This window comes from Myxine glutinosa, chromosome 8 (genome assembly GCF_964187855.1).
Source record: "Myxine glutinosa chromosome 8, kmMyxGlut1.1, whole genome shotgun sequence".
NCBI classification, from domain to species: domain Eukaryota; kingdom Metazoa; phylum Chordata; class Myxini; order Myxiniformes; family Myxinidae; genus Myxine; species Myxine glutinosa.
In genome coordinates, this window is record NC_136268.1 from 105,015,065 (window position 1) to 105,029,931 (window position 14,867).

Consider the following 14,867-nt stretch of genomic DNA (forward strand, 5'->3'; position numbering starts at 1 on the left):
GTTTGTATATGAAGGGAATTGTTTGTATATGAAGGGAATTGTTTGTATATGAATGAAGTGGTTTGTATATGAAGGGATTTGTTTGTGTATGATGGAAATTGTTTGTATATGAATGAAATGGTTTGCATATGAAGGGATTTGTTTGTATATGAAGGGAATTGTTTGTGTATGGATGGAATTGTTTGTGTATGAATGGAATTGTTTGTATATGAAGGGAATGGTTTGTATATGAAGGGATGTTTTTGTATTTGAAGGGGATTGTTTGTATATTAATGGCATTGTTTGTATATGAAGGGAATGGTTTGTATATGATGGGAATGGTTTGTATATGAAGGGAATGGTTCGTTTACGAGGGGAATTGTTTGTATATGAAGGGAATGGCTTGTATATGAATGGAATGGCTTGTATATGAGGGGAATTGTTTGTACATGAAGGTAATTAATTGTTTGTACATGAAGGTAATTGTTTGTACACGAAGGTATAATTGTTTGTACACGAAGGTATAATTTTTGTACACGAAGGTATAATTGTTTGTACACCAAGGTAATGATTTGTACATGAAGGTAATTGTTTGTACACGAAGGTATAATTGTTTGTACACGAATGTAATTGTTTGTACACGAAGGTATAATGATTTGTACCCAAAGATAATTGTTTGTACATGAAGGTAATTGCTTGTACACGAAGGTATAATTGTTTGTACACGAAGGTAATTGTTTGTACATGAAGGTAATTATTTGTACACGAATGTATAATTGTTTGTACACGAAGGTAATGGTTTGTACACGAAGGTAATTGGTTTGTACATGAACCTCAATGACCCAGTGCGTTTCAAATCACTACTTGGATCACAGTTTCGTGTTTGTCGTTACGTTTCGGGGTTGGGAAATACCTGCCAATGAACATATAGTAGTTCTAATCGCCAAAGTGTGTTTAAGACAGATATGAAGTTATGAAGGACCAGGTTATGAACGTGGTACACATACACATCACGTGGTATCTACCTGAGTTAGCGGCATCACCTGGACACGTAAAACGAGTCGACCTTTCATATCTTTACAAGAGATACACATTTCTCTTTGGAGCGAAACGTCACAGATAGATGTCTACACCTGCAGGCAGGCAGTGCATATGAACCATTTTACGAACTCAATACCGTATGTACCTTTTTATAAACTGTTCCCTCGAGGTAACGGACATTTTAATTGAGTTATAATCAATTTATCCAAATGGGTACCATTTAATACAAGCACCACCCCACTATGCTAATTAAAGGAGGCGAGGACGCATGCGATTGGCTGACGTGACCCATAAGTCACCAAATGGGAATTGCGAAACAAGTCGACTTGGTGGGCGTGGTCTTTGAGGCGGAGGGTTACAACAGGTGTTTCGTTACCTGGCGGCTTGCGAGCTCGGTGCTGTAAAACGGCGCGCAGCGGGACACCCTTTTCTTGCTATTTGTAGGGAACTATAAGTATAAGCGTACAATAATTCAGTAATTTTGATCTATTATTGTTTTATTTTCTTGAAGAAGTGGAACCCAAGTCTTTAAAAGCAAGATAAAATTATTACGAAAAGAAAGACAGATATGTGCGGCTGCTACATAAGTTTAGCAACAAAGTTTCATTCAGAATTTAGTCTAGTAGGAAGACTAGGTCCCCCTGCACCCCCCGGAGATATACTTCTAATCAGTGTTTCTAGATTGGAAAAAATGTGTAGAAAATGACTAGCTATGGCCCCAAGCTGAAAAAATGTCCCACATACCATTTTTATGCAAATTACTGCTGCCATTATCAAAAAAACGATTTTTGACATATCTCAGCCAATATTGCAGATAATTGAAAAATGAAGGTGTCTAGACCCATGTTTTGAAGGGCATAGATCATGATAGAACTATTCATAACATGATTACATGTGTCTATGGTATACTAGTATGCTAATTAGTGCTTTATTTACAAAATAATCACAGTTTTACGAAATAATAGACTCATATTAAGGTCCGTCTACACAGACGTTAACACAAAGTTTTATTTTTCTAAATATTACAACTGTCAAAATAGTCCTAGCACTCAATGTGACCACTCTTCTCTTGCTTGTTTTAGATAAACATCATTAGCATTAGTGATTCTACACTGAGTCAGTCATCATCATTTTCATCGAAATCGTCAGAGTCAAACTCTTCTTCTCCTTCCTCTTCCTCCTCCTCTTCGTGCTCTCCTGTGTTCAGAAGATCCACCAGTGAGGTTGGTAGGATGGGACCACTGGACCACATTGGTTTCAACAGTCCTTCATCAGTCCTTATCCATCCTTGCTCCTCATAAGGTTTTGGCTTTTCGATGATAGGTTGATCGGCTCTTTTGTACAATGCTACGCGGTGGTTCACACGCTGGATGTGCGGCTTCAGGGCAGACTGGCATGGAGGAAGGCGAGCCAGATCAACCTTGGACTTGGATGTGAGGGTCTTGTCCTCTCCCACCATTTTTCGTAGCAGCTTGGCACGGACAATGTCCACTGATGACTCGCGACTCTGGCCGTACATCACACAGGTGAATTTTTCTAACTGCCTCTCCACCTCAGGGTTGGCATCCCAGTTGTCACCCAGTTCACCGAATGCCCTGTGAAACCTGGGATTCTTCTCCAGCTTTTTCAAGGGCCCGACTTTTCCCTTCCCTTTGAAGGCACTGGTGCAGTCTTCTCCGCTGAACTCGAAACAACCTTGCTGCTCTCGAACCCGGGCTTGACCTCCTGCACCATGATTCCTCCAGCACTGTTTACAATGTTGCTGCCGTGCACACTGGTAGTGGTTTTATTCAAGTTGTCCCACTCACAGTGGAATACAAGGTTGCCCTCTCCTGTCACAATTTGTGGTGTACGATAAGTTGAGACTTCATCCAGGACCTTGGCGAGAGCAGTTTCCAACTCCAAGGCGAAATCGTAGCTCTCAGAGTGTCCAAGCCTGTGTAGTATTGTGGTGAGCTGTTTGCTTCGGAACAGGTGCCTTACAGTCACACAGAGGAGAATGTGCTTTGGTAACTTCCATTTTCCATCTGACACTGCACGGCACAGATCTTGTCCAATGGAGAAGACCAGACGCTTCACCTTTTCTGTCTCGATGCCCTCCTTGCCAGTCATTAGCACGCTGAGAAAGCGGACAAGGTCTGGAGGTAGGATGTCTTCAGGATTGAGCTCCATGTCTTCAGCTGTTGGTGGCCATGGTTGGTCTTTACACTCTCTGAAAGCCTGTAGAATACCCTGGCGAAGTTGGAGGGCAACATTTTGGTTCTTGTTTGTGCTTCCGAGTGTGAATGCTCGTGCGAGAGCATTGGAAACTGTTATGTTTGAGCTGTGCACAAGCCAGAAAGAAATGACATCACATTTGTCATGATCAACCTTCGTGAAGTGGATATGCTCCTTGATTGGGTCATTCTGTAGGCGTTTCAGTAGTTTCTCTGACCGATAATTTGAGTTCTCATATCCATTCAGTTTCAGTTCCTCGACATAGAGCAAGCGCAAGGAAGAAAGCTGTAGAACTTTATTCTGCTGGATGACCTGGGTTTGAATGTGTTCCAGTACTGAGTTGAATGCCTTTTCATGGGCGGCTGACATGCAAGCCTGCTCCTTTGGTGCTTCGGCTCTGTGAATCGCACGCTCATAGTTGTAGAATGCTGTGCGGAAAGCTTTAAAACATGACGGATGGTGTTTGGCCTCACATGCAAAGAGGTCTTTGTTTTTCACCTTTCGATGGAGTCGATAGAGACCCATTTTCTCAGCCCGTGTTTCGATTTGCTCCCATGCATTTTCTTTGTTTTTAAAGGATGGGAAGGTTGTAGGCCTCTCAGTATTGCGATGAGCATCTTTGGTCTCAACTTTCTCACAAAATATACACTCTGGCGGGAAGATGGGTTCAGCAGAACCTCCTGGTTTACGAGGAGAGTGATGCCATGATGAGGTTGATGGCCCTGGTTCTGTATCATCTCCCAGACGATGAAAGTGGCGGACAAAGTGCTTATAACACTTGCTGTGATATCCTACTCTTTCTAGGTCATCAGGAAGAGTTGCCGGGATCTGATCACATACTGATTGCATACGACATGGGGAGTCATGCGGTTGGTTGAGACGTCTATCCCGGATCTTTTGAAGCAGTTGCAGTTTTTCTGAAGCAGATCCTTTAATTTTACGGAGGGGCGTGAAATCCCCATGATCAGACATGGATGGTACATGAAGGATGCATGTAGGAGGAGAGCTTTGGGCTGCAGGTTCTACACTCCGTTTTCTTTTGGGCATGCTTGCTGTCGATGTCTACCATCACTGTTAAATGACAAATAAGAAATCACGAATGATGTTAAAAGTGCCTGTGAAAGGAGGCTCTGAGTTTTCAGTGAGGTAACAGAGGTTCTGAGTCATGTTCTACACTAGGGTACTTTTTAGCTGACTAAACCATGTTTAGTGGCATCAAAAGTGCTAATAGCTAAAACATCTAAATTCTTCCACACTAACGTTAGCTATCTAGGCCAATGAAACATTGTGCTAAGTTACTGTAGCTAGCTCAGCTGTCGTGCCTCTTTCTGGTTCAATTCATATACAGAAGTCAACAGATATGTCTCATGTTTGGCATTAACAAAAGTTTAAGTTACACCGACATTAGGAACATACTGTACATAGATGAGGCTAGCTTTAACGTTAGCTAACATGGTGCTAGCTGGCTCAGCTGTTATTCTGCCTGTTTATGATTTCATGCAGAAACTGAAGTCAAGAGTGTGAGTAACATTATAGTTAGCATCTTACCTGGCTAGATTGGAGGATGAATACCAAGAACAACACACAGATGGAATGGAAGACTGAACTTTCAACTGAGGTATTCAATAACATCAACGTTACCAATTGATACGAGCGCGCGACATTACCAATTGATACGAGCGCGCGAGCGCGCATGTTACATGGATGGAAATGTAAAATGGCAGCTATAGCAGCACTAATTTGGATCTCTAGTCTGTCATTTCTGCACTGTGATTGGATAACATAAAAAAATATGTTTGGGAGTTAACAGCAGGAGTTGGTAGATTTTACGTGGGCTGGGTGAGAAACCTTTAAATAAGCAAGTGAAAATCTCTCGCAATACAAAGTCAATGGTGGGAAGAAAAGTTGAGTGGTACCAATGTTACTGCCAATGTCCCGCCCCTATGCAAGACTCAGGAGCATCTTGTTGACATTTAACCTTGAAAATACCTGGGTTTAGACCCCTTATGTACCATGTTAAGTTATCTGCAGTATTAACGTATCCTTATCATTTGTAAAACTGATTATTTTGTAATTACAGCACTAATTAGCATACTAGTATACCATAGACACATGTAATCATGTTATGAATAGTTCTATCATGATCTATGCCCTTCAAAACATGGGTCTAGACACCTTCATTTTTCAATTATCTGCAATATTGGCTGAGATATGTCAAAAATCGTTTTTTTGATAATGGCAGCAGTAATTTGCATAAAAATGGTATGTGGGACATTTTTTCAGCTTGGGGCCATAGCTAGTCATTTTCTACACATTTTTTCCAATCTAGAAACACTGATTAGAAGTATATCTCCGGGGGGTGCAGGGGGACCTAGTCTTCCTACTAGACTAATTAAATTAATTATCATGAGAACGAAATGTGGTGAATACACATCACGTGGTGTTCGTGTTGATGCGTGGTAACTCGAGCGGCGGCTTCATGGCGTTTACAAGATTACATTGTATATTATTATATTGTGTATGTTTTAAGAGCGAATTGTGCTGAAACAAATTTTAATTTAACCTGTTTTGATAGTGTGTACAAAGCCGGAACTCGGAAGGGAAGTGCGTGCGCGTGCACGTGTGTGTACACCGCGGAGTGGCGGTGACGTTCTCAAGAGGTAACGATGGTACGCAAGCTCCGGTTTTCGGAGCAAAAGCTGCTGAAGAAAGTAGATTTCTTGAACTGGAGTATCGATCGGAATCTGCACGAGGTGCGAGTTCTGCGGAAGTACCACGTCTCACGGGAGGACTACACCGTGTGAGTACCAGCAGCAGCAGCAGCACTTGATGGTACCACGCAGTTGGGGACTACCCCCACCTCTCCCGTGCCATACTGCTTAGGGGATTCTTTCCCCTACCCCCTCCCCCCCTCTCCCTTTTTCCTCCGTCTCCGTGCTATACCCGTAGGAGACTCCACGCTCCATGTGCTAGACCTTTGGAGATCCTCTCCCTCCTCTCTCCCCTACCCCTCTCCCCCGCTTCCTCCCCCCTACACCTCCCGCTCCCCCTCCCCCTCCCCCTCCCCCTCTCCCTCTCCCTCCCCCCCTCACCCCCTACCCCCTTTCCCCCCTACCTCTCCCCTCTCCCCTCCCCCCTCACTCTCTCCTCCACCCCTCCCCACCTACACCTTCAATGCTATTGCTATATCATAGGAGACCTCCCTCGTCCTCTACCCCCGTGTGATGTCGAAGGAGATCTCCACTCACTCCTTGTTCTCGCCTCCCTTTTTAATGTCAAAGGAGATCCTCCCGTCATCCTCTCCCCTGTGTGATGCCGAAGGAGACCTCTCTTCCCCCCCCCCCTCCCTGGTCCTCTTCCCCCCCCCCTCCCTGGTCCTCTCCCCCCCCTCCCTGGTCCTCTCCCCCCCTCCCTCCCTGGTCCTCTCCCCCCCTCCCTCCCTGGTCCTCTCCCCCCCTCCCTCCCTGGTCCTCTCCCCCCCTCCCTCCCTGGTCCTCTCCCCCCCTCCCTCCCTGGTCCTCTTCCCCCCCCCCTCCCTCCCTGGTCCTCTTCCCCCCCCCTCCCTCCCTGGTCCTCTTCCCCCCCCCCCTCCCTCCCTGGTCCTCTTCCCCCCCCCTCCCTCCCTGGTCCTCTTCCCCCCCCCTCCCTCCCTGGTCCTCTTCCCCCCCCTCCCTCCCTGGTCCTCTTCCCCCCCCCCTCCCTCCCTGGTCCTCTTCCCCCCCCCTCCCTCCCTGGTCCTCTTCCCCCCCCCTCCCTCCCTGGTCCTCTTCCCCCCCCCTCCCTGGTCCTCTCCCCTTTGTGATGCCGAAGGAGACCCCCCTCATCCTTTCCCCTGTGTGATGCCGAAGGAGACCCCCCTCATCCTCTCCCCTGTGTGATGCCGAAGGAGACCCCCCTCATCCTCTCCCCTGTGTGATGCCGAAGGAGACTCCCACCCCAGCATTGCTGTGATATATTTGATTATAAATGCTTCACTTTGTATGTTTATTAAAGAAATTTGTTCACTGAGCCACAAGTCTGTGTGTGCTTCCTTGTAATCGTGTTTGGTTCTGCTCACCTCCACTCTCGTTGTTCTGTTCAGATACAACAAGTTGAGCCGAGACATTCGAACCCTGGTGGAGAAGATTCGAGACATGGACGCAAAGGACACTTTCAGAAGCGAATGTACTGCACTCCTGTTAGAGAAGCTGTGAGTGAGCAGTTTGTGGATTTGCCAGGAAATGTACGATTATTATAGTCTAGTTGCCACCCTTATATTTCCTTTATGAGACACTGAAATGTTAACTACTGCGAACTTTTTTCACGGAAATGTGTTCTATATAGATAGGAGAGTCAAATTAGCTTGGTTGCTACTTGTGCAACGTTGAGCATTTCTCAGAATTAAAGATGGCGGCCACCGCTATCTTGGATGTTGGCCAATTTTCAACTTTTGATTTCGATGACCTAGAGGGTCGTGTAATACCTCTTTCTAGGGGTTTGAGTACGGGGAGGAATTTTGGATTTGGGTTCTAGGGGTTTGTTTTGGATAACAAAAGTAGCAACCAAGCTAATTTGACTCTTCTAACTATATAGAACACATTTCCGTGAAAAAAGTTCGCAGTAGTTAACATTGCAGGGTCAACATTTTGGCATCCTGACTATTATAGACGGATTGTACTGCCAAGAGTGCCTTCGGCTCTCATTCCTAGTTATTGAGCTTAAGCACCCTCTGCCCTCTTCGTGATCTGACCCCACCGACCCCCCCTCAGGTATCTGCAGGATGCGTGCAATCCACCAGCAACCTTCTCCTAGTGAAACTGCCTAAATCCAGAACCACTGCTCACCTCCACTCTTTTATTCCTCCCTTTTCTCGCCTATGGAATCGCCTTCCACACCCTCTTCGATCCAATTATTTCCTCTTTTGCCCGGTTGGTCGAAATTCGGATAATCTAACCCCGACATAAGTTTTCTTGTATAATCTTAAATTTCTTACCTGATGGGTAACTAACCAACAGATAATTCATGGTTGTTCAAAGGCTGGTAAAGGAGGGATAGCTATCCGCCGGGCAAGGGCTACATCAGGTGTGGTTAGTTTTGATTGACGTATGCTGTCCCGCAATACATTGCATTGTCTTGTCCGCTTGCAAAACAGTCATGGCGGGTGAAGTCTGTCAAACCAAAAAGATGAAGGTAAATTTTACTCCAACCAAATGGGATATCCTGTGTCAAGTGGCAGAATATCATAAAATCTCATTAGGAGTAAATTTTCCAACACCTTAACGAATGATGTGAAGAGAAAGGTGTGGTCGACCGAGTTTGAGACAACTATCGCTCGGCGGTGCAAGTTAATCAGTAATGGTGCACGTAATGTGTAATGTAACTCGACAGACAGCAATCGATTGTCGTACATTTATCAACTCTCAGGATACAGACCTGTTTCACGTCCACGCCATCTGCACCGACGTAACTCCTGGAAATGGAAAGAGACCCTTTTGAACATTGGGAACGTTTGCATGTCCACACATGACGCATTAGATCAACCCGTTTGCGGAATTTCCTTTCAACGTTCGTCTTTCAGATATCGAACAAATCTGGATCGTTTGCAATTTTATATTTGACAAACCTATGTACGTGACGCTAACCACAGATAAGGAGTTATCCGGGTCAGAGGAGGCTCGATAAAGTTATCGGGAAAAATCACAAATTTATCCAGCGGATAAAGTTATCCAGGCTTTGAGCAACAGAATTTATCCTGTGGGTAAAATTTATCCCCCGGATCGGTGATTATCCACAGCATAGTGCTTACCCGGGTTTCTAGAAACCGGGAACTGGTCTTCAACACAGCTGTTCACCATCATTTCAGGGTCATCTCCCATCGAAAGCGATTATCTTTTCTACACCTGTTAAATAGGTTACCATATGTCCGGTTTTTCCTGGACATGTCCTCGTTTTCAGTCCTTAAATATCCATCTGGCTGGGTTTTTTTAATGTCTGGGATTTTGCCATTTAAGATTTGGGATACTTTTATTTAACTTTATTTAAATGGTTAAACAATTTTTGTACATTTTCTTACGGCGATAAAATGCGGTTATGTAGTGTTTGGACCAGGGCAGCTTGGTGTGTCTGTACTAGTGTACTACTTCGTCATGGCATAGTGGATGTGTTCAAACATCACGCGTCCACTTTCTGTTTGAACCTCGCAGTGAGAGTCCAGTGGCACTCAGTCCGCGATTCATTGGCTTTTCTGAGTCTACCGTTATACCGTATACATTTTTGATTTTCTTCTTTGCAATGCCAAAACAAAAGTGTAAATTCGCTGCAGAAATAAAGACAAAATTCCCGTGTTTTCGAAGTTGTCGAAAAGAATGGGAACCGAGTGCTTGGTATGAAGAGTTGGTACGTGCGTCTTTGCCAAATAAAGGTGCTATTGATTTACAATCTCATGTGGACTCGGACAAGCACAATATTGCCATTAATAATTCAGTACTTTGACTGGACGAACGGCAGTTTGCAGTCAAAATTGATCAAGGTGTAGCGGTTCCCGCTGAATGTACACAATCACCTTGCACCTGCCAGGACGCGGCCAGGGTGCGATCGCCATGCCGGGCTCGTCCGGACGGGCCCATACGCACCTCTCCTGGGCATGCCCGGACTCGCTGTTCCCAGGCACGCCCGAACCTCCCGGGCACGCCCGGTCTCGTCTTTCCCGGTGTTAGGGAAGTGTTGAAGGGACTCAAGACGCCAGTGGTCGGACACAGGTTTTACAAAAGGTCTGGTTTATTAACTGGTTATTCACTTTACATTCCATTTACCAAATAATACCGCATAATATAATGGATCAGGTTTACTCTTTTCGCATGGTCCTTCTCGTTCGGCCGATGTTCCTCCGCCATGCTCGTCCGTTCCGTCGGTCAGAGCTCCTGATAGCAAGTCCTGCTCACTCCACGTTTGCTCTCGTTTATATCGCCAAGCTGGACTTAATCTCCTCTCCGCTAATGTCCCGAGGTCATGCATCGCACCGAGTCCTGGCATCAGCTCGCTCCCCTCCTGCTGTGTAAATGGAAATCACAGCAGGGGGGGGGTGCTCTAGCCTGGGGCCTTGACCAGGTGTTTCAAGAGATTACATTGTTCATACACATTCCTAACTCATTTACAAACCCGTCCCCCACAGAGTTTGCATGTAAAATGCATCTGCTTTGTTACTAGGTCAACCAATAAGTTACCAGTGCCAATTAATAAGTTACACTGAATTACACTTCCACAATTCCCTCATCTTTTTGTTTTTGTTTATATTAACCATTAATCTAAACATCAATATAAGTAAACAATCAATCACTACAAGTAAACATCATTACAAGTATAAGTAAATAATCAATCACTTTGGTAATCAAATTCCCTTGGGCATACACCGTCATCCTGCAAGAATCACAAAACATTTCGTTGGTCATTGACTCCTTCCATATCGTTCAATCTATTGCATTTGCATCACAAATATATTTTCAAAACAACACTTCACCATCACCAAGATACAACAATTTCACTTCATTTTCAAGTTTTGTAAAGCATCTGCACCATCTGGCAAAAACGTTTGCCTCCACACAAATGTTGACTTTGTTTGAAAGGAAGGGCTGATCACTTGTGTTTGAATCCAGGTATGAAACATTTTCTCCTAATGTCTTCATAGCTCCTGCACTACTTCGTGTAGGATTTCGCTGTTGTGGTAACATTGCGGAGTCATAGACTGACCCTGCTCTCCTTGTAGCATTCTTGCCACTTTTTGCTGTAAACCATAGTAATTCCTGAACAAGGCCTTCACCCAGTTGTAGTCGACTTGCCTCCTCCCTTATTGTGAGTGGGCAGCAAGTATTGGTGTGACATTGATTGGCCAGCAAGATGTGGAACAGGGATGCCGGATGCATCCACAATGATGTTGGGACCATGGTGTTCAGGTCATTCATGGTCCTTACCAGGAGCAATCCAGCAGAATCGTGCACAGCTGTTGTGACAAGGGCACAGCCGTTTTTTGCAGCTCCATGCTGGTTCCCCGGACGTTGGTGAAGTAATAACATATGTCCCCGCATTTCACAGAGGTTGCAGGTAAAATGTCGTTGTCCTGCAACTTCTGATGTGGTGAATGTTCGAAGTCTTCGAACAAGAGTAAGTGATCGCCTTTCTTTCATATGTTGCAGTGTGATCCAGGCAAATGGTCACATAAATTTCCTTGGTGAAGGTAAGCATTCATCTCCAAGTTACACGGGAGAATGTCTTCATCATTCTTTGAGAAAGAGGGTGTATGCCACGATTAACTTCATTTTTTAGCCACAAATTTTCTTTCTTTCTTCTTCCCAATTCCGTTAGCAATCCCTCCAAAATGTGATCTCGTCTTATCCTTATGCTCAGTCATATCTGAATCTGCTTTCCGCACACACTGAATCAGATAGGGTACATCTTACCATGAAATCAGCATAATCATGTATATCTTCCGACAGTTTCACATTCAACAATTTGTTGTTTTTCCTTAACACAAAAAGTTATATTCATTTATATGCGTCACACAAATAATATTCAATCAGGTATGTATTTTATTACTAAACTAAGAATAGCATTGTATATGATTACAATCACAAACGGGAATACCTAATTCCCAACAACAATTTTCCCAAACCAACAAATTAAGCATAATGTATTATTACCATAATTCCTCTCCACTTTTTCTTTTCCCTCTTTTCCTAACAGTGTGTCACTCGTGGTGATATGAGTTCATTGATATTGTAATTGACACAACTCATAACATTGTCGTTATGCCATTATCTTAATTCTACTGTTTATGTCGCCATAAAAGTCTTCCTTTTCTGGTTCCACATTTCTTTCCTCATTTGTCACTTCATGTGTTATCATCGTGTTGTTGGTTACCTTATTCAAACACACCGTCACTAAGGCTTTCAAGCAAGCCACCACTAAAACAATTGCCAATATAACTACTAAACCAACAAACAAGTCTGCTACTCCTTGTATATATTCATATCTATGACATAGTTATATGTCGATGACATTTAACATTATATACCAAACTAACAAGCTTCCTAAAAGGTAAATAAAGAAAATCCCTTAATATGTAACATAATCAGATTATTTGTCTTACCCTGATCCCCCTATCTCGCGGGGTTGAACTCAATCCCCTGATCATGAGTGTAGTTGTGATACATTTTTTCACTCATGTTGTATTAATATCAGCAGGTAATTGTATGTCATGTAGGCAAATAAATGTCACTATTCCAAGTAGGAATATCACATGTTGAAAATGTAATGTTTATCAATGCAAGGGGTGTTAAAATGTAATTCAAATGACTGTAAATCACGACTATCATTTTTCTACCACTGAATGTTCTGCTGGGCTGCTAGGTGCAGCCTCATTTTCTGTGGGATCGTCCACCTTAGCCCCATGTGCTTGCTTGCAATGAGAGGCATGAATCCAACTTTCTATTTTGGGTCCATATTTGTTTCTATTCTTATCAATCTCCTATGGTTTATCAATTCGTTCCAAGATACCGCAACCAAAGGTTTTAACCAAAGCTCTACCAAACTATTTCCAATTTGAACAAAAAATGCCAGTGAAACAATGATTCGAAGGATTAACTTCAAGGGGTCAATAAATTTATCCTATAGCCAGATCTAATTTTCCCATCCAATAGTTTGCCTTGCCACATGTCATATTATAACACCTTAATAAACCTTCGAAAAAATGTTTCCCATCTCAACAAATTTCCTTTTTTACAAATAGCCATGTGTAACTTACGTATTTAACTACAATTTCCTCTCAATTTGTTTGGCCTAACTGGCCGCAAAAGTGGCTGCCAGCATGCAGTACCGTTTTTTATCTACCAAGGAAGTGTTCCACACAAGACCTCTACCAAAATGTTGTTTGTAAAAACAAATCTGGGATTTCTGATTACATGGATGCACTCTCAGGACATTTTCAGGCTGCTGTTAACAATCCACTACGATGACTTAATTCCTTTACCCACAATCAAATAATTAGTACAAATTGAGGATATTATCCCTATCACATTCTTTTATAGATTCATTATGTTGGATCTAATTTTTCCCATAATTTTCCACTGCTGTAAGGCGGAACAATAGCTCTCATAAGTCTTAGTAATATCGTACTTAATTTGCCCAGCAGAGAATAATTTATTTACTATCCTTTCTCATCTGTTAACCAGTGTCTTTGTTTAAACTCCAGAACTGAAAAACCCACAATAGTTCAAACCAGCAAAATTTTCTTTACTCTTTTCCCATATCATCTATGCCTAAAACACATCCATACATACAGCACAATTTATATGCTGATAAAATTCAAGTTTATATATATAAAATCCATGAGCAGAGTATTCTGGGAAGTCAGTGTAAGACCTCTCCCAAATTTGGATGATTTTGTACTTCCTCATTTCCTTTTATGAAGCTCATATCCATAAATAGATGTTATTCTCATATACATTCTATCAAAAATGGAATCCCAAAATTACTCACAATTTTACTATTAATTAATGGCTGCTCATAACCCAGCACATCAAATTTTTTATATTCCATTTCCCTTGACAAAAGAGATAATGTTCATAATCAAATTATATTTCTATTTTATTTTACGGATTCTCTGGATATTCAATCCCATCCACATATCCCAATCCCATCCACATATCACTATCCATTTCCAGACAGGCACACTGTCGGTGTCAACAATCTTGTAAGATTGATACACAAAAACACACACACACATGCATTATGCATATTTGTTTGCGTTGGAACCATTATTTACAGATCAGATGGGTGTCAATTTTATTTCAATTTCATAAAATTTGTCAATCAAATTCAAAATGCTTATAGACAAATAAACCAAAAGTCCATTCTTAGAAAACCCTTATGATGTCAAATTGAAATTACCCTTTCTGCCTTCACAATAATCTATCCAAATTTTGACTACACACCCATTTGCATGTCAGTCGACCATTGACCTATCAATCGTGCGGAACAATAGTCCGAAATTCCCACCTGATCATCATGTGACTCTTGTTACTTGGTTTGCCAACAATTGCAACGCAATTGTTCCAAACTTTGTAAATTAAAAATTGCTGTGCCCAAAATAGAAGATCCAATTTTGGCATTTGATCAATTAATTATTAATTTGTTAACAAGCAAAAAGAAAAATGAATCATTCTTGCTCTGAAAACTTTTCAGACACAAGAATCATTGACAGTTGTTCATGTTTGTCCAGTAATCGAATCTGTTGAGGCCAATCATCATTTGGGATTTGCAGCAATGAAGGCCTAATCATTGTCTGAGGTACCGGTAAGCACTGGTACCCTTGATCTTGGTTTGCCCCATGACCTTGTCTTCCTGTTGACATACGGACATCTTCTTCTCCAATGTCCCATCTTTCCACACTCGAAACACCGGTTTCTGTCGTTGTCTGATCTGTGCACCTGTGCACTTGTATTGCTGGGCTGCATCTCTACATCCCTGAGTTGCCACTGCAATCTCTCGTTATCTCCTGAAACACGAAAAAATTCTCTGTACCGTCCTTTTTGGGGAGACAACTGGAAATCAGATGGGACAACTGTCACTTTCATTCCTAATTTCGAGGGCAGTTGTGC

General features: G+C 42.8%; 1 protein-coding gene across 1 annotated transcript in view; it reads left to right on the forward strand.

The window, feature by feature from the left end:
• The first annotated feature begins 1,404 nt into the window (after positions 1–1,404).
• Positions 1,405–14,867, forward strand: part of IMP3 (IMP U3 small nucleolar ribonucleoprotein 3) — a 49,529-nt gene continuing 36,066 nt past the window's right edge. The window contains exons 1-3 of the mRNA XM_078783640.1: positions 1,405–1,460; positions 5,813–6,037; positions 7,319–7,426. Of these exons, the coding sequence (XP_078639766.1) occupies positions 5,904–6,037; positions 7,319–7,426 (242 nt within the window). The 5' untranslated portion in view covers positions 1,405–1,460; positions 5,813–5,903. The remainder of the gene's footprint in view (positions 1,461–5,812; positions 6,038–7,318; positions 7,427–14,867) is intronic.